Source organism: Brachypodium distachyon, chromosome 2 (assembly GCF_000005505.3).
Source record: "Brachypodium distachyon strain Bd21 chromosome 2, Brachypodium_distachyon_v3.0, whole genome shotgun sequence".
NCBI lineage: Eukaryota > Viridiplantae > Streptophyta > Magnoliopsida > Poales > Poaceae > Brachypodium > Brachypodium distachyon.
Genome location: NC_016132.3, coordinates 50,056,138 through 50,076,041, shown reverse-complemented (window position 1 = coordinate 50,076,041; position 19,904 = coordinate 50,056,138). Strand labels below are relative to the sequence as shown.

The 19,904-nt window shown below is 40.5% G+C and overlaps 2 protein-coding genes across 3 annotated transcripts; both read left to right on the top strand.

Moving 5' to 3' along the window:
* Nucleotides 1-304: 304 nt before the first annotated feature.
* LOC100822030 (phosphatidate cytidylyltransferase 1) lies at nucleotides 305-7,026 on the top strand. 2 transcript variants are annotated; one of them, XM_003569804.4, is made up of 12 exons: nucleotides 305-596; nucleotides 1,324-1,415; nucleotides 1,914-2,167; nucleotides 2,292-2,443; nucleotides 3,144-3,285; nucleotides 3,995-4,151; nucleotides 4,371-4,418; nucleotides 4,510-4,596; nucleotides 5,651-5,779; nucleotides 5,872-5,928; nucleotides 6,419-6,502; nucleotides 6,582-7,026. In XM_003569804.4, exons 2-12 carry the CDS (start codon nucleotides 1,338-1,340, stop codon nucleotides 6,669-6,671), a joined length of 1,278 nt encoding a protein of 425 aa, XP_003569852.2. In that variant the 5' UTR covers nucleotides 305-596; nucleotides 1,324-1,337; the 3' UTR covers nucleotides 6,672-7,026. The 2 variants fall into 2 exon arrangements, with proteins under 2 accessions (XP_003569852.2, XP_024315303.1); XM_024459535.1 differs by lacking the exon at nucleotides 305-596 and adding an exon at nucleotides 794-1,135.
* A 2,505-nt stretch (nucleotides 7,027-9,531) lies between these two features.
* LOC100821713 (phosphoenolpyruvate carboxylase, housekeeping isozyme-like) lies at nucleotides 9,532-15,275 on the top strand. The gene is given in 12 exon segments (XM_014898420.2): nucleotides 9,532-9,566; nucleotides 9,922-10,120; nucleotides 10,519-10,907; nucleotides 11,132-11,219; nucleotides 11,355-11,577; nucleotides 11,663-11,766; nucleotides 11,846-11,936; nucleotides 12,386-12,540; nucleotides 12,715-13,713; nucleotides 14,015-14,401; nucleotides 14,806-14,867; nucleotides 14,869-15,275. Coding segments are annotated over 11 exon segments (2,883 nt in total). The 5' UTR covers nucleotides 9,532-9,566; nucleotides 9,922-9,952; the 3' UTR covers nucleotides 15,086-15,275.
* The last annotated feature ends 4,629 nt before the right edge of the window (nucleotides 15,276-19,904 follow it).

Sequence of the window (19,904 nt, the reverse complement as noted above, 5' to 3'; positions counted from 1 at the left end):
CGCATTGATTTTGGAGTACCATAACGTGGCTCTTCGTTTTATCGAGGATGTCCGTTACTTATGTTTATCTCAATTGAATCGATCTAGTGTATTTCTTTTATGAAATAAGCGAGATCTTTGTAAAAAAATAATTAGACCTGTCAATAAAAGAAGCTATTAACCCACCAAAAAATACTCGGGTCTAGTTTTTTGGTTTTCCTTTTCTAACCTTTACTTTGATTAGCATTTTCTAACCGGAATTTCGATACACCCAATAAACCGAACCGATTTATACCCAATTTAACCGAATTCTCATCCCCACCCCCTATGGGCTGTACTTTGAATTCCTTCCACCCATTTTTATTCCATTCCCATGCCTCCGAGCTTTGTATAAAGCCTGCAAGGCAAAGCAAGGAATTGGAATCCCCCCACGAGGCCACGATAATCACGAAGCCCAACGCAACGGCAAACACCACACCTGCCCCCACACTGCTAGTGTCTCTTCAAAGCCCGCTGGACTCGCGCCTCCTTGCCGCCGCCGGGCGGAGCTTTCCGGCGAACTCGGCTCCTCGCCGGCGACCGCGGCCGCGCCTTCCTCCCGAGGGTTCCGCTTCCCAGTGAGTACACCCGTCCCTTCGCTTCCTCTGCGGGTGTGATTTATGTTGTTTATTTAGTTTTAGTTCACGGCTGGTGTGCCTGGCTATTTGTTCCGTTTATGTGGAGGGATTTGTTCGCTGGTGTTTGTGCTTGATTCAGGGTTGTAATTTGATGCTACTCTCAGCTTATTCCTGGTTTTGGGATTATTTTTTTAAATTAGGGGGAATATGTGCTGGCTTGCTTTTTAGCTGGCCATGGAATGCTACTTTGCACAGATTCTTAGTTTGAGCATGCTTAGATTGTTAATTGAGGCAATTTGGGGATGACTTGATGTTTTAGATGAGTAGTTGCGAGCAGCAATAATCGTGAGAGCGATGTGTTTGTTTATTGCGTGGACCGTGGATGGTTAGCGTTGTGTGGGGCAACCCTAGGCTCTTGCCGTGCCACAGGAAGGAAGCTTGGATGGTTGGGTGGTTGTCCTGCAGCCATTTTACACGGTAGCCACAAACGCTGGTTTTCTGGGGCTAGTTCTTGTGGCAGTCAACTGCTTATTGTTTAAGTTGAGTTTCAAACCTTTCTTTCCAATTAGTTATCAGTTCACAAGCTGTTCCATGAATCATCTATAAAGCAGTAACTGAGTCGATACTCCACTTAGTGACATTTTATACTCTGTCCTACTGCTTGCTATAGTCTAGAATTAGCTTTTGTGACCAAATCTGGTTTAAATGACTACTATTATGACAATAGATTCGACAGCAGCGATGCAAAAGGAAACAAGCTCTAGTGATGTTTCTGCTTCCCATGTAGGACGTGTTAGGCATCGAAGACGTCCTAATGAGGTTAGTTATTTTCCCATGCTATGTTTCTTTCACAATTTTGTTGTAACAAATGGACAAGCTCTTTATTTCTCACTATGTGTTGCGTTCACAACTTATGCAGGTCTGTACTGTCAAGAGGAAATTGTTGTTTTTCTTTTTTATTTCTTGCGGAATTATTTTATTAATGTAATGTGATTGCTATGCTTAGAACATCTTTAAGCTACAATTTTGTAGAATCTACCTTAGCCTATTTTTTGTAACTTCACCACACTTGCACATAGATGGGTATAAATATAATGGATGGTATAAAAAAAGGTGCCTGTGCATCAAAACAATTCTTATACTGTTGCCTGTTTATTTATACATTTCACCCACTCTTTAATTTAGTTCTTTGATAACAAAGTATTTGTTGAGTACTAACATGGGAGCATGGTGCGAAGATAGATCATCAACCTGTTACTTTTATATTCACAACCATGATGATTTTTTTTTGGAGCTAATCTTATCTTTTTTCTTCAGGTTACCACTACAGGGAATGGAGCAAATGGACCGGCTTTGCTTGTCAGTGATCAGAACAAATACAAGTCAATGCTTATCCGTACATATTCTACTGTGTGGATGATTGGAGGCTTTGCGTTCCTAGTTTACATGGGTCATCTTTATATCTGGGCCATGGTGGTTGGGATTCAAATATTTATGGCAACAGAACTGTTTAACCTACTCAGAAAATCTAGTGAAGAGAAACAACTACCAGGGTTCAGGCTTCTGAATTGGTATGTGCTGGACCATTTTGGATTGGAAAATTGTCAATAACCCAACAGCGTAGCTTCCATCAATGCAATGATTTAAAAAAGTAATATCTAATTTTGCTTGAACAAATCTATCATTTCTGTGCAGGCACTTCTTTTTCACGGCAATGTTGTTTACATATGGGCGTTTTCTTAGTCGGGAGCTTGTTAACACAGTAACTTCAGATCACTTGTTGTATAAGGCCGTGAGCGGCCTAATAAAGTATCAGATGTTTATTTGCTATTTTCTTTACATTGCAGGTAAGGCTGAGTATATTTTGTAATTGTGGGAACAATTTCCAGTAACTTCTACTCATTAAAATACCTCATTTTGCATTAGTTATTTTTCTCTAACATAATACGGAGTAATATTTATAAAGATATTATCTAAAATAGAGTAATGGACTGTATGTATCCTGCCCATAATATTTATGGTTCGCACAACTACTTTGGTCATTATATGCTTATACGCTTTTAAGTTTCAACTATTCATCAGACTTCTACAGTATTTCTTATTGATTACATGATTAGTACTTAATATTGGAGGTTCTACATTAGTTCACTTATATTGGATGGGCATTAGAGATGTGCAAATTCTCGGAACTAAAAGTTTGTGTAGTGCAGACCTGCCCAGTGGTGGTGGCAAAAACTAAAATCTGTGGGCTCAATCTTTTAAACTTCCCAGGACCAAGACATAAAATCTGAAAAAGAATCAAGGGTATTTTCATAAGCTGTGGGATCATTGAACCAACAGCTTGCGCATAGGACTGCCACCGGGCCTGCCTAAGTGATCTGAGGTTCTGAACAACGTGATGGCTGGTTTTCAATGATTCTTGCAATTCGCTTGGTTTCATGAATTTTGTTTAAGCATTCCTTCCTGATCTAGTAACCTGCTTTTCTTGTCTTGGTCACTTCTGGTTCATGCCTGTCATAGAAGTAATATATAACTCCCATGATCCAGGATTTGTATGGTTTATTTTGACTCTGAAGAAAAAGACATACAAGTATCAGTTCAAGCAGTATTCCTGGACACACATGATTCTTTTAACAGTTTTCGCACAGTCTTCTTTCACGGTGGCAAATATATTTGAAGGGATGTTCTGGTAAGCCATATTTTATCCTGTTAAAATCCTTTTGTTTATAAGTTTGACTTACTGACTTGTGTGAAATGTTAGCCGTTTTATATGGTTCTGACATGTGACATGTATTTATTTTGTATAGAATTAGACATCCAGGTTTCCATGTAAGAAAACAACTGAAAGTTGTTGAAGTAACTTCAAGATGCCTATTTTCTTGTAGAGTGTTGCCATGAAGTACTGAACCTCTTCAACTTAATAGGAATTTCCCGAACTACCACCCTATGCTCCTTTCACAAAAATCTGTACTCATAGTCTCTAACATTCTTATTTAACATAGTGGTAATATCACTGGGTTTGCCACATTGACCAATTTGAGATTTATAGAAGTTTGTGTTTTTACCTTGGGCCTTCCACTTTAAAACATCCAGTTCTCCACCAGAAAGAAAAGAGAAAAAAATGAAAAAACTTAGCAGTGCTGGTTGCAAAAGCCATATACAAATGTTGCTGTCTGATTTCTGTGCCTTTATATTTCCTTTTTCTACCGTACCTATTATGGGAAGGTAGAATTTTCCTTTTTCGGGTTAAATTAAGCTACTTTCTGACGATAGGACATATGAATAAATAAAATATACTGTAGAATAAATTTTCCAATTTTGTTGTAGCCGTGTTAATTGAGTAGCTGTTGATATTTTAGTCCATATATTTGACAAACCCCAATTCTATGCTTGAACAGGTTTCTTCTTCCTGCTTCACTCATTGTGATCAATGACATTGCTGCGTATTTATTTGGGTTCTTTCTCGGCAGAACACCATTGATCAAGCTATCTCCAAAGAAAACGTGGGAAGGTTTTATTGGTGCATCAGTGACAACTATCATATCTGCTTTTCTGGTTAGATAAAAGCTTTTGTTATTTTTCCTAGAGTAATGGATCAGTTTTTGTATGTTGGCTAGCCCTGGTTATATTTGAGAAATTACTACTTATCATGCTACCTTCAAGGGGTTGAATCTTTAAATAATAATTCATGTTTATATTGGTGCATAAAACTGATTTCTTGGCACCTCATTTACAATTCTATATAACACCATTCTTCAATCTTTCATTTGGCAGTTAGCAAATTTAATGGGTCGTTTCCAATGGTTGACATGCCCAAGAAAGGTAGCTCATTATTTCCTTCAGAATGTAATTCTTAGTTGTATGTCCTGCTCCATTGAATTTTTTCTTAAATGTTTTATAAAAATATTTTTAGGACCTGTCGACAGGGTGGCTCCGTTGTGATCCTGGTCCAATGTTTAAGCCAGAGCATTATTTTTTGGGAGAATTGGTGCCTCAGTGGGTAAGAAGACATGCATCTTTTTCAAGCTGTTTATTTCAACACCAGTTTTTGTCGTTTGCTGTAGTAGTTAGTCCCAGTCGTGTGTTAGTAAGGTAGGGGTCATGTTCATGAAAAAAGAGAGTGCTAAATCATTTAGCATCAGCCTCCTCCTGGTGCTACATACGCTATAGCGTGCTATGACATAAACATACGCTATAGTGTGTTAGAATAGCGTCGCTAAACGAATGGGCTTTAGTTTCAGACATCGGACAAGCCTACTCTGGAATAGCGCCGCTAAACGCTAAGCCATTTAGCATGCTAGAGCACCGCTATCCCACTAATGGAAAATATTGTACTATAGCGGCTATAGTGGAAAAAATGGTCTAAGCGTAGCAGCAAATCCTCAGTCCTCTCAAATGCTATAGCGGCGCTATAGCGTGCTATTTTTTTCCCCTTGGTCATGCTATTGGCATTCTATGGAGGGACTGCTCTAGATGTCGGTCGGCGTCATTCTATGACTTTGTGCCCCTCATAGTGCCATTTCTCAGTCCCTCTTGTTCCCAGCTCATTCTATATCTGTCACCCACTCCTAGTGCCCTAATCTCCTTTGGGCCATGCCATCTGGCCATCTCTCCACAATAATTATCCTGGTGAGAAACTGATAACCTAGTTTGCAGCAGGGGAGTTGTGTGTCTGCCAATGTGTCTGACAAGTGCCATCCACGTCAGCAAAGTTTGGACATGTAGGTACCACATTCGCTAAAACCATGGAGCTTTGTATGTCAACCTAGTGTTTAAATGATAAATGAAGATGTTTATCCCCTTGTTTGGTCCTTGAAAGGTCGGAGATCATAATCACGTCATTTGCATTTTATTGCGTATGATCAATTGCTCAACTGAACCAACATGCTCCTTTTTCTTCCATATCCAGTAATGCTACTTTCTCTTCATAATTGATAATGTTTGTTTTATGTTTGTTTTGGTGTAATGCTTTCTTACTGGGTTTCATCTCTCCAAAGTTTCTGGATCATTTGTGAACTTCAACTGATATTCTTATTGCATGTGTCTCCTGGCAGTTTCCATGGAAAGAAGTTTTCCTTTTACCTGTGCAGTGGCATGCTTTAGCCCTTGGTTTGTTTGCATCAATAATAGCACCATTTGGAGGATTTTTTGCAAGTGGCTTCAAGAGGGCTTTTAAAATAAAGGTGCTTACTGCTTAGTTATTTTGCTTCGTTAAAACAGAAGTATGGAGATTATACTATCATTACGTCCATTTATCAATCTTAAAATTTTGTAGGATTTTGGTGACAGCATACCTGGGCATGGAGGAATAACTGACAGAATGGATTGTCAAGTAAGTTATCGCAAAGAATATTTATTTGGATATGTTGCTGGCTATGAAACCGCATGGGAGTACATACTCATATGAGTTCACAACCATCTTCGTATAATTCTGCCCACACCTTTTACATTTCAGTTCAACCCAAATTTGCATGAGGCCTGTTATCGGTAATTCACCTACGAACCAACTTGGTCGACGCAAATGTTTAATCTAATGGTTACAGGAGCAGTGGCTTTCTTCTATTTATGCAAAAGTGGCATTTTCCATCTGACCTAGATGTGTCACTGCTTTTATGGACAATGCTGACTTGTGAACTGATGAGATTCTGTTGAATACGGGGATAGTGGGGAGAGGAAGACAAGTTGTTACTGTTCTTAGAGGGATTTGTGTTTAGCATGAACTTTAAATTTTGGTTGATGTAGAACTTCTTTATGATTTGAATCCTAGCCTGTGCAGCTCGCCTGAAGCCCTGAACAATTATTGTTTATTGTACATTTTTCAGATGGTTATGGCAGTTTTTGCATACATATATCACCAGTCATTTGTTTCACCCCACAATTTCTCCGTCGATACAATCCTGGATCAGGTCAGTATATTACCTTATTTTTCATTTGATCTTATTGTCCTCTCTGATTCTCATCCATTGCCTACCTTTTGCCATCCAGATCATAAGAAACCTAACCTACGAGGAGCAGAAATCCTTATATCAGCAACTTGGGGAGATCTTCAATGAAAGGCAGTTTATGCAAATATGAGAACTGATTTGCGTATGAAGTACACAGTACGCTGCATGTTTAAGCTCTCGGTTCATTATGTAACTCTAGATTCATGTACAGCATCATAGCTCCTCTGCACCGTCACGTCGTTTTCCAAACCATTGTACAGAATGGTGTCGATAGTGCTTACTGTTACTGATTGGGTGCTTGATTCGCTCTCCAGTTATGTTGCCTTTTTTTCTTCCAAATATTGATTGGCTACGCTAATTCTCTCCTGTTTAGTTTATCATCTGTACCCTTGTAAAAACCGCAGCTGAAAAGCTACATTCGTGTACATCACATGGTTTGTTGGCCTCGCACCAAATATTTGGAGAATGCACATAATGACACAGAATTCTGTTTCCCTTTTCTAACCCTTTTTTGGTGGCATTGTTCTGCACTAATCCTTCCTTCAGGGGAACCTATAGGTCACGGTCACACGTATCTGCAGCCAGCACAAACGTTTATCCTAATCCCGCTTTATCCTAATCCCACTTTTAGCGTGCTACCGTGCGGGCTTTCTTTCTTTTGGCGAGGAAACCTGTCTTGCTCGTTAAGCAAATTGTTAAGGATTCGAGTTGCTCTGGCAGGCCTGTGCTCCGGATAAACTTTTTCGGAGGCCCTGACATATTTTGGTTGTTGCTATCGTCTGGTGCTCCTTATCATCTGATTATAAGCATCAGTACGTCTCCGAGAATTGAACTTTAGCTATACTAATGCCAAGTATAAACTTGCCTTTTGTTCACTGGACACGGCGCAAACCCATATCTCTCACTCTAAGTTATCGAAAATGCCATGATATCTTGTCGCTTGACATGCTTTCGATTGTGAGTGAACATCACTCAAACCGCTTTTTGTATGCCAATCTCGTCGCTCCACTCCACTCAACTTAAGGCTGAACCAACTGTTTGTGAATAAATAAATTTAATTATGGCCAAACCATACGGTATACTAAAAAAGTACAGTAAACGAAGATAAATGCATAAATATTAATATAATTTAAAGTTGTACCTTAACATTGCTAAGAATGCAAATGATCTAGTCAGTCAATTTTGAGCTTACCACTATAATACCCGTGCATCGCCATGGACTAAAAAATTATGTGTTTTAAAAATGTTGTACCATCATCTATTGTTTATATTATATAATTCATATTCATTCTTATCTTGATATGCCAAATCAACAAATGACGCAAAAACAATGGTGCAGTCCGAAGGTGACGGACAACGGCTACCGATTGAGTCTTTTAGAGAAGTGAAAATTTGTCTCGTTTTAGAAATTAGAACTATCTGTATTACTAGTATTATTTGATGCAAAGAGGGTCACATCATGGATTATGGAGGATGGGAAGAGATATGACTTTACCTCTGCAAACTACCATAATCAAGACACTTAAAAGATTTTTGTTTACCACACATAATAATTTAAACTTACCTCACATGATAATTTAAACTTAGACGGTACATTTGGAAAAATCTCCCTGTCTACATCCAAGTATCCAACAAATACAAACCAATGAAACTCGCCGGGCAAAAACCGTCAACAGAAAAACCCTAGATCCATGAGACCTACCGAAACAGACATGTCCTTAGAGCCTCCTGCGGCTTGATATTAGCAACAGAGATAGGACCCCGATCGAGAGCTAGGAAATAGACTCGCGGCGAAGGGAATTGCCGGAGGAAAGAAAACCCTAGAGGAGACGTGAGCCTTTCAGTATATGATATAAGGGTTAATTGGATCTATGTCACTCTCTATTTCACCGGTTGGAGATATGCCATTACAAAAACTTGACTTGGAGAAATGCCACTCACTTTTTTTATATCTCTATTCATGCCATTTTGTCCAATACCAGCACGTATACTGTCTAAATACGTATAGACATAGCTCTATACGAACAATTTTATTCCGATCCCAAGTCAAACAGTTTTATTCCACTTATACCCCACGCATTCCTCATATCCCGTCCCCAACGGTAGACTCATATTACTGTTTTTTATTTTCTGTAGTTTTTATAGATTTTTTTTAGAAGATTGAATTTTGGGCCAAATTTGAATTTTTTTGAACCTTTATGGCACCTGGAAGACTCGAACGTGCTGCTGAACGTTGTAAATAGGGGTATTGTGGTAAATACTGTTGTACATGCTAAAATACATGTATTTTATGAACACTCATTGGTCTTAAGTGGACAGAATGGCATTGATAGAGGTATAAGAAAATTAGAGTGGCATTTCTTCAAGTCAAGTTTTTGTAATGGCATATCTCCAATCGGTGGAATAAAGAGTGGCATAGATCCAGTTAACCCATGATATAATGCTATGCTATGTGCCATGATGAACAATTAAATATACCATGGCTCTATAGATGTCCTCTAGACGCATCATAAATTCATATTCCACTCCTTAATTTCCCTTCCTCCCTAAATGTAAACATTTTAGGAAAGGCCACATTGTTCCCCGTTTTAGAGGATAAATATGCATATTCGGTACTTGACTTGTTCAGATCAGTGTGGTATGGTAATGGATTATTAACACGTACTCTATGAATTGGAATATATAGACAGAATTTACCGTAGTACTAGTTCTTAATTTACTACAGTACCCATTACTTCCAGACTGAGCGAGTAGCTACTGATACATTTTCAGATTTCACCGTATAGCACCTGGTCAAACAGTATTCAATCACTGTGTCAGCAGCATCAGCGTGACGCCAAGGGAGGTGGGGGACCAGAATCGGGAAGCACTCAAGCTCAAGCCCATTTATGAGTCCAACAAGTATCCAGCCTGCGGAAGCGACAAGCGTATCCCTATAAATACCCAGCGCCCGCACACGAGACTCTCCGTCAAGAACCCCCTCTCAAGAATTAAGCAGCGCTTTCCGTCAGATTGATCAGAAAAGGTACACTCTTGTTCCAGGAGGAGGTGCGTTTCCTCCTTTTCCTCCCCATTTCGATGTGGTTTGGGCTCCTCTCCGATATTTACCACGAATTTGTAGTCCCTTGTTGGATTATGTAGTAGATGCAGTGGGTATACTAGGGCAGGTAAAAAAAAAATGGGGGGGTTTTGATCGGAACTTAGTTTGTTGTGTCTGTGGGGAAAAGGCTCGTCCTTTCTTGAAATCTGCGTGATTAGGGCTAGGTGGTGGCGCTAGGATTTATTGATCTCCTTGCCGCTGCGCGGGCTTGTCGGATTGGAGGCCAGATTGGTCGTCTGCTGCTGGTTCGTGGGGTTTTGATCTGTGGTTGCTGTTGCAGGAGGGTTTTTTGGTGGGGGAGACACCGGGACATGGCGCGCAATGTGATGGACAAGGCGACGTCCATCGACGCGCAGCTGCGGCTGCTGGCGCCCAATAAACTCTCCGAGGACGACAAGTTAGTGGAGTACGACGCGCTGCTCCTAGAACGATTCCTCGACATCCTCCAGGACCTGCAGGGAGAGGACATCAGGGAGACGGTAATGCAATCTCGATTGCTCCATGCTATCCTACCGTTTTGCTTCTGTTCACTTACCTATTGATTTAGCCATTTAGGTGGCAAGTGAATAGCCTGACCATTTCTTGAATCGGTTTATGTATGCTGCATTGCATGGTGTGCCCAATTAGACAAGAAAAGATGGTGTTCTGTGCTTTGAAGGTCCCAAGTCCTTTCAATAGTAGATATGGGGCTCTACCATTTAATTATCCAGTATGTATTCTAAAAAAAAATTAGCTATCCAGACCATATTCTAGTTTGCTTACAAGGCAACTGACAGTTTGTTTGGAATTCTATGAAGTTCATTTCCCCTAGTAAATTATCTAATCACTTACTAAAACATCTGAAATGAGTTTACACTTATATTTTATATGTATGTAGGTTCAAGAATGCTATGAGTTAGCTGCTGAGTATGAAAATAAGCTTGATCCTAAACAGCTAGATGAGATTGGGAATCTGTTAGCCCGCCTGGATGGGGGAGACTCCATCGTGATAGCCAAGTCATTCTCGCACATGCTTATCCTAGCAAACTTGGCTGAGGAGGTCCAGATTGCATATCGCAGGAGGATAAAACTGAAGAAGGGTGATTTTGCTAATGAAAATTCCGCAACAACTGAATCAGACATTGAGGAGACCCTAAAAAGGCTTGTTGGTCCGTTAAAGAAGTCTCCGCTGGAAGTGTTTGATGCTCTCAAGAATCAAACAGTCGACCTGGTATTGACAGCACATCCAACTCAGTCAGTTAGGAGGTCACTGCTCCAAAAACATGGCAGCTTAGTTTCAATTTTTGACAATTCTTAGAGATAACTAGATGGAATTTGTGAAAACAAAAGTGTTTCTTCACTGCAACCTTGCATCGCATTCAATATGATATGTGTACACTGTGTTGGAGAACTATAATTTATTATAATATGCATGTTTATGCACATCATAGCATGTTGGATTGACAAAGTTCTCTTATATTGGTGGTATAAGATTTTTTACTCTCTGTGTTCAGGATAAGGAACTGTTTAACACAACTGTATGCAAAAGACATAACTCCATATGAGAAGCAGGAACTTGATGAGGCACTTCAGAGAGAGGTAATCTTGTATTTCGATGAACTTGGCTGGGCGTGCTACAATACTTCTCTGCTCTAGTAACTGTTCACTTATCAGTTAGCTTCTAAAAATTATGTCTCTGTGATTCTGATTTCATACATCATTTCTTATCTGCAGATTCAAGGTGCCTTTAGAACTGATGAAATCCGACGGGCACCTCCTACTCCACAGGATGAAATGCGTGCCGGAATGAGTTATTTTCATGAGACCATATGGAAGGGCGTGCCCAAGTTCTTACGGAGGGTAGATACTGCTCTTAAGAACATTGGCATAAATGAGCGATTGCCTTACAATGCCCCTCTTATTCAGTTTTCATCTTGGATGGGTGGAGATCGTGATGGTATACGGCATATACAACATCCATTTTCAACATATTGTTTTAATTTTGCAAATACGGTTGTTACATTGATTGATGTGTATGGCAGGAAATCCAAGTGTCACACCAGAGGTTACAAGGGATGTTTGCCTGTTAGCTAGAATGATGGCCGCTAACTTGTACTATGCACAGATAGAGGATCTAATGTTCGAGGTAAAAATAAATAAAAGATCTACTGCATCATCGTGTTGGGGTCTCACACCAAGTCTTACACCATTTTGATTATGTGCAGTTATCTATGTGGCGCTGCAGTGATGAACTACGCTCAAAAGCTGATCAGTTACACCGTTCCTCGAGGAAAGACACCACAAAACACTATATAGGTACATATGACACAGTGCTAAAGAAATGTGTGCCCTTTGCCTGTTCTATTATGAGGAGTCTTGATTATCACGCATTACCAAATGTTTGATCAAATTATGTATTAGCCTGTGGATGACAAAACACTTTTATGTATTTTAGCATTAAGTATCAGTGTCAATTCTCATATAATTAGGGATATTGTTTTGCACCATTTGTGTCAGAACCTGGATAGGATTTAAAAAACAAAGAAATGTGATCCATACTTGATTAATATGGGAGTTCTTGTTTTTTCCTTATTTCTATTGATGTGGTACTTTCGGTACTTTTCTCCTCCATTGCTTAAGGTGGAACTTATTCGGTGCCTACTACATACAGATTGGTCCCAACCATTTCTGTATTTGTTGTGTTGTTTTCCTTGTGACAAACTAGGTGAAGCCAAGTGCATGCTAACTGCTTGTGTTGACTGCAGAGTTCTGGAAGCAAGTTCCTCTAAGCGAACCCTATCGTGTAATACTGAGTGATGTCAGAGATAAACTGTACAATACTCGTGAGCGATCATGCCATTTATTGGCCAGTGGGTTTTCTGAAATTCCTGATGAAGCAATCTTCACTGATGTTGAGCAGGTATCTAAAAGTGAAATGCAGAGTTATTTTAATATGCTTGGGTAAAATACATACCTGTTCTTACAAGCTTGTACTTTCAGTACTGTGTGAAGATATGATGTTCTCAATTCAACAGACTTCTCCAACATATGTAATACTCCATCTGACCTTTTTTTATTTTGTTTTCTTCTGCAGTTCTTGGAGCCTAATGAGCTCTGTTACAGATCTCTGTGTGCCTGTGGTGATCATGGTATTGCAGATGGCAGTCTTCTTGACTTTTTGCGGCAAGTGTCAACATTTGGACTATCCCTTGTTAGACTCGATATCAGGCAAGAATCAGAAAGGCACAGTGATGTTATGGATGCCATAACTAAATACCTTGGAGTCGGATCATATCGTGAGTGGCCAGAGGAGAAACGCCAAGAATGGCTACTCTCTGAACTCAATGGAAAGAGGCCGTTATATGGTCCTGATCTTCCCAAGACAAACGAAGTTGCTGAAGTTTTAGATACATTTCATGTGTTAGCTAAACTTCCCTCTGACAGCTTTGGCGCGTATGTGATATCCATGGCAACATCTCCTTCAGATTTTCTAGCAGTTGAGCTTCTGCAGCGTGAATGTCATGTCAGGAAGCCACTGAGAGTTGTACCATTGTTTGAAAAGCTCGCAGATCTTGAAGCTGCACCGGCAGCTCTTGCCCGGCTTTTCTCTGTTGAGTGGTACAGAAACAGAATTAATGGAAAGCAAGAAGTAATGATTGGGTATTCGGATTCTGGGAAGGATGCTGGTCGTTTCTCTGCTGGTTGGCAACTGTACAAAGCTCAAGAGGAGCTTATTAAGGTTGCTAAGGAATTTGGGGTTAAGTTGACTATGTTTCATGGGCGAGGGGGGACTGTTGGAAGAGGTGGGGGTCCTACCCATCTTGCTATACTGTCACAACCTCCAGAGACTATCCACGGATCACTGCGAGTAACTGCACAAGGTGAAGTCATTGAGAAGTCCTTTGGAGAGGAGTATTTGTGCTTTAGAACGCTTGAACGTTTTACAGCTGCTACTCTTGAACATGGTATGCATCCACCAATTTCACCAAAACCGGAGTGGCGTGCTTTGATGGATGAAATGGCTGTTATTGCCACAGAAGAGTACCGGTCCATTGTCTTCCAAGAACCACGATTTGTTGAATATTTCCGCCTTGTAAGTCTTCAGTCTTACATGTGTTCCCTTTTTAAAGCCTTCTATTTACCTTTCTTTTTGTGCTAAATATTGTCCTACGGTTTTTTAGCACTATTTAGTGCACAAAGTTTGACTTGAAAATTAAGCTATAATACCATTTCAGTGAACTTATTTCTACTGTCTTATATTGCCACCATTTTTGAAAAAAAACTAGGAAATTTAAGTGTTTGAACCCTTATGCGGTGTTCTAGTGGTAAACCTTATGCGGTGTTCTAGTGGTATGCATGAGTGTTTCTGATTTTGTAATGTGTCTGTCAAATAGGCAACACCAGAGCTGGAATATGGTAGGATGAATATTGGAAGCAGGCCATCAAAAAGGAAGCGAAGTGGAGGCATAGAATCGCTACGTGCAATTCCTTGGATATTTGCTTGGACACAGACCAGATTTCACCTACCAGTGTGGCTTGGTTTTGGTGCGGCATTCAAGCATGTCATGCAAAAGGATATACGTAACCTTCAAACCCTACAGCAGATGTACAACGAGTGGCCATTTTTCAGGGTTACACTAGACTTGGTTGAGATGGTATTTGCAAAGGGTGATCCTGGTATAGCAGCTCCGTATGACAAGCTGCTAGTTTCTGATGATTTGTGGTCATTTGGGGAGCGTCTTAGAGCAAACTATCAAGAAACGAAGCAACTTCTTCTACAGGTGATTCTCTAAGACCTGTAGGCATTCATTACTGGGTTCTAGAACTACATGTCAATTTGTGCATCATACCTTCATGCGACTAGATTATTAGGTGATTTCTATCTAATGGCAGTCAACTGTTTCTTCTAAAAAAATAATGGCAATCAACTGTCCCCATTAACATTCAAGAAGTACGATGCAAGAAAAGCGGATACTTCCTCCGTCCAACAAATGATGTCTCAACTTTAACTAAATTTGAATGCTTATATACATTAAGTCATGTCTAGACACACCTAAATTTTGACAAACTTAAGACATCTTTTGTTGGACGGAGGGGGTACATAAACTGAAAAATCCTGATCATATGATTTTTCTACTCTTATATTTCTCCCTCACTGCAATGTGACTGTGACTGTAAATCTCAGGTTGCCGGCCACAAGGACCTTCTGGAGGGTGATCCTTACCTGAGGCAGAGGCTGCGCCTCCGTGAATGTTTGCCAAGCCTACACACTGAAGCGTATCAGGGACCCTAGCTTCCATTCAAGCCCCGGATCTCATCTATCCAAGGAGGTCATGGAGTCACCGGGGAAGTTGGCCGCCGAACTTGCGAAGCTCAACCCTACAAGCGAGTATGCCCCAGGGCTCGAGGACACTCTCATCCTAACCATGAAGGGCATCGCTGCCGGCTTGCAGAACACCGGCTGAAGCATCCGGCTCAGCTGTGATGTGTGTTTATTTATAGCAGTAGTAGGGGCGGCATGTATGACGCTCTTGGTGCATCGTGTTTTATGGTCGTCTAAAAGACTTAAAACCAGTAAACACCGGCGACGGGAGATCAGAACCAGACTGGTATATTTTCCGTGGACATTGCTTTGTTGTTTACTGTATCAAACTCATCTGTGTTCGTCCAAACCTTGCGTCCCCTTGAAAATCCGGCCGTCTTTATCGTTCAGTAGTACTCCTACAAAGATAGCATCCTGGAGCTCGAAAGATGACGCCATTATTCATCCCGCCTTGCAGAGTTGCAGGCCACAGCATTATGGGGGTCCTGGAATCCCGTGCAACGTTCATTCCATGTGCCCCCCCTGTTCTTTTCGTTTTTATAAGACTTTAAAAGGAGAAAGACTGCTGTTTTGGACCGAGTGGTAGCAGCGGCCACATCAGAATTGATCTGATCGGGTGCTAGACGAGCAGGAGAAGCGCGGTCCGAGGAACATAAACAAACTCAACCGTTCATTCCCATGCATGCTACTACTCCAGTATCCTCCTGAAACGCAAGTTGGGTTTCCATGCTACGTCGGCCAGCCACAAATTGATGGCGGCAGGAGGGAAGAGGCAGTAAAGTTGTTGCCTACTGGAGTAGCAGATACTACTGGTAAAAGCCTGCAAACTGCGTGTGGCGAGGAGTCCAGGTTGACGTTGACCATGTGCTCCCTTCTTACGGCTGACCCGGCTCCGTCATGGGTGATACGCACCACGTGACCGCGTCCTCTTTGCCCGCGACATCGGAAGAAACTCAATCAGTTTTACCGACAGAAGTAGTGCACGGACCGAACCTCCTTCCTGAGGAAAGGAAAAGGAGAGAATTAAAAGCCCGTACTGGACTAGTTACCGGTGGATATACTTCGGCACCAGACATGTCGGTCTTGAGTTGTTCTTCGGTTCTTCCTGGGCAACAAATGGTGGCATACACTGTACACATAATTATTTTGAATTTTCTCCCTAATAAGTTGAAAATATAGACGGGCATTGATAATTTGTTCGGGTTAACAAGCAAAACGAGTACATACTACTAAATAATTGGTGTTAAATTCAGTACGGTTTCAGTGAAAAATTGTTGAGTGAGAAAGTGTTCTAACTGTTCGATCCTCTCTTTAAGTCTCGTACTCCCTCTGCCGTATTATTTGTCTCAAATTTTTTAAATATGGATGTATCTATGTTTAAAAAATGTTTAGATACATGTAATATTTCGACAAGTAATATGAATCGGAGGGAGTACTTTAAATCTTTAATCAAAAGTGCAAAATTATAATTAAAGCATTCGCTTTTGGATTAGCAAGAAATGGACCCTGGAAACGTGGGCCAGGCATTTCCCCAGCCTTAGCAATTCCTACGTTTGTCATCGCCAAAAGCTAGGTACTGCGTAGTATTCTCTACTAGAAAAATGATACCGTGGACACCAAAAGCGTATCCCTTTCCGGGGTACAGAAAGAGATAGATTCTTGCACTGGATTCGAAAGTATGGAAAGTGCCATCCACGGTTTTTTAAGTAGGATGGTATGGTTGCTTACTAAACAAGTCAAATCAGCGTTGACAACTTAGGCACGACGCCGTTTTGGCCAGAATGGATCGAGGGGGTTTAACGTCAGGAGGACGCACGGTATAGCAGTACGTGCCGAGACACAGACACAAGCTCCTCCATGTCTACGCATACGCACATGGCCACCTGACCTGAGGCTCAAGAGTGTTAATTAAGTATTCCCTCCGTTCCATAATTCTTGTCTCAAATTTGTTCAAAAATGGATGTATCTATTTTTAAAAAGTGTCTAGATACATGTAAGATTTCGACAAGAATTATGGATCGGAGGTAGTACTCTTTACGTGAGGCTTATGATATCTTTTCATCGCAAAGAAAAAGAAGCAGGAAGAGAAAGGCTTATGATACGTTTTGAGTGCGGAATAGAGGGAAAAAAAACATAGATCCAGGAGCGAAAAGGTCTTTTAGTTTACATACTTCCATCAACTTCCCTGTAAAATAAAAATATGAAAAGCAAATAAAATGCCGTCGTGTGCTTTCTCTTTTGCTTTATTCTAGTGCTAAAAAAAAGTAACCAACCATATTATAATTAGGTTACTTCAAGTTGATGTCTAAAATTGAAAAAAAAAACATTGTAAGTATTGGATTTCCCGAGTAAGCCTTCTCTACAGGTATTGCTCATCTCCTGTGCATCGACCAATATATAATGCTGAACTGGTGATGTAAGAATTCGGGACATCATTTTCTCAAATTTCACTTGTTTAGGATTTTGACATGTCTTCTATGTCTTTAGAGTGGGTTTCTTATGGAACTATTTTCTTTTATAATTTCATGGATGTTAGCACATACATTTTGATGCCCTCCGGCTTTTTCTCGGGTCGAGAGGTTTTTTTGTCAAGTCTTCATTTCCTCAATTTGTATTGATTTTGTGGGTGTTAAACACACTTTTTTAAAATCCTCGTACAATTGCTCGGAGTCGTTTTTCCGCCCACAAAGGCAGTTTGTCAATATTCATCAACTTTGTAGGTGCTAGCATGTGTTTTTTTTCTATGTTCACAGACAGTTCTCCCCTCTCGGTTTTTTTTAATGGAAAGACTTGTGTACTAATTGCATGACCTCAAACAAGTCTCTCATATGGACAACTGTTCCCGCCATGTCATTACTTTCTCAAATGTTATAAGTTATGTGTGTTATTTTTGTGGACATTTTTATGTCCTGTCATAATTTCGCACAGAGAGGTTTCTCGACCAGCATGGTTGCCTCAACTTTTGTTTGTAATTATGAGCATCCTTTTTAAGTCCCCTAACATTTTTTCATGGACCCATTTCACCAGGATCTCATTCTATATTTTTGCCGATTCCGTATTTATGCCCTTGAACTTTTTTAAGTTGGAAAGTTTTTTTTTACTTTTTTACCATGATTTTTTTAAATCAATTCCGTAGATGTTACTCAGCAGTACATATATGAGGTTTAGAACACATGTAGCATGTACGCAATGGCAGATCCACGTCATGAGTTGTGTGTGCAGCTGCACCCACAGAATTTTGACAGTTTGGCGTAGCATTGTTAATTCTAAGCTGTCGTTTCTATAAGCCTTGTACTTAAGGTGACATGATCTGACAATTACGTGAAACGTCCAGAGTTTTGAGCTAGACGGATAAGCCGTGTATGATACGGGAACATTATTGTGTGGACTGGTCCGATAATCTCGACAAATATGGCATTTAACATGGACACTTCCCCGAAATAAAACTGGACCAGAGTCCTTTCTTTTTGTCAATCATTTTGGACCAAAGGTGGGTACTCTATGGTGCATTCATGCACCCATTTCCTTGCTACGTTGGTATCCAATGATGATGGACTGAATTCTTGTGAGTAAATGAGAAGTTCCAGGGTTTCAGTGATCATGTGTTGCAAGAAAAGTTCAGTGATCTCAAATGCCCAAGTTGATCGAACCAAGGAGCTCTGGAGCTAGCATGTGTGTGTGCACTGGCAGCTCCAGAGAATCTAATGCTTCGCTCGCTTTTCTAGGTAACGAGGAGATACGTAGCCTTGTAAAGTGCCATCAGTAGAGATTTTCAATTCAGCGAAGCCCCTTTGTGCTTTGGCCCTTTCCCCCACCTCCAGAACAAGGCTTTCTCTAAAGCACTTTCTTGGATTGCCTTTTCCTGCACTGTTTCTCTGCAGATTTTGGTTAGTAAAGGGGATGGGTGGGGCCTTTTGCATGATCGCTGCGACGTGAAACCAATACAAGGAAAGTCTTTGTTAAAAGGGAACAAACATGTACCCCACCAGCAAAGGTGTAAATGTGTGCGGTTATTTAGGCATTCTGCTTGGTCATTTCTAGGTGAAATCTGGACTATCGGATCGAATCCCAAATTGAAGTGGCATGTCTTGTACCTCAACCATGTTAAATTACCGAAACGCTCCTTAAATTGTGACGGAGAGTACACTATACTTTGGGCGTCCACCTTTAACAGTGTATTCCCGGATGAAAATAAATATAGGCACCTAGACATATAGCAATAATGCATCGTGAAAGAATTCTTGACTCAATGGAACACGATTACGTGACCTACATTGGTTCCAGCTTCATGAAAGGTGCAACTATATATCGGAGACAAACCTGGATTTTTTTTTGATAAATCCGAACATAAAACCATGTCAACAAAGACCGGGCTGGGGTCTCCGTACCTCCTGACGTCGAGAAAGACGAGCTACGGCAGTGACAGCTAGGGCTTCACCATTTTTCTAAGGGCATAACAATATATGGTCAGTTATGCATATAGCAAAAATGTATTGATGTGTAATGTACGGCTAAATGTCCTAATTTTTTTATCTATTTTCATGAATTTTGGTGGAATTTCAAAACTCGAGGGCATGCACTAGGTGCACGGCGAGGCTGTGGGCATGATATTTCTCTCGCCCTCCATCCATGTGACTTGTATTAGGGACCAAGCGACAAGTATTGATCGAATGCTATTGAAAACACTTTCAAAATTGTATTTCTTTCATTCCTCTTTGATAAATGGAAATTCACGTTATTTCTAGAAAAAAGATAAGATATTTTAGAACTCGGGAAATGTTTCAAGGTTCTGGCCATAAAAATTAAAGGTTCCATAACCACATGTGCTGCTATATAAATTTACGATGTCACCAGGAAATACACCGTTTGATTTATTGCTATAGACATACTTAACTTACCAAAATGTTGAACCAATCTTAATGCGGTGGTAGAATTGTATCCACAAGGTTTAATCCTAGTGC

What these genes read in the sequence shown, in the direction of transcription:
- LOC100822030 (XM_003569804.4), top strand. Translation starts at nt 1,338, where the DNA reads ATGCAAAAGGAAACAAGCTCTAGTGATGTTTCTGCTTCCCATGTAGGA. An exon ending in GGGTTCAGGCTTCTGAATTG is followed by an intron (nt 2,168 to 2,291) that starts GTATGTGCTGGA and finishes ATTTCTGTGCAG; the next exon opens with GCACTTCTTTTTCACGGCAA. An exon ending in GGTTGACATGCCCAAGAAAG is followed by an intron (nt 4,419 to 4,509) that starts GTAGCTCATTAT and finishes AAATATTTTTAG; the next exon opens with GACCTGTCGACAGGGTGGCT.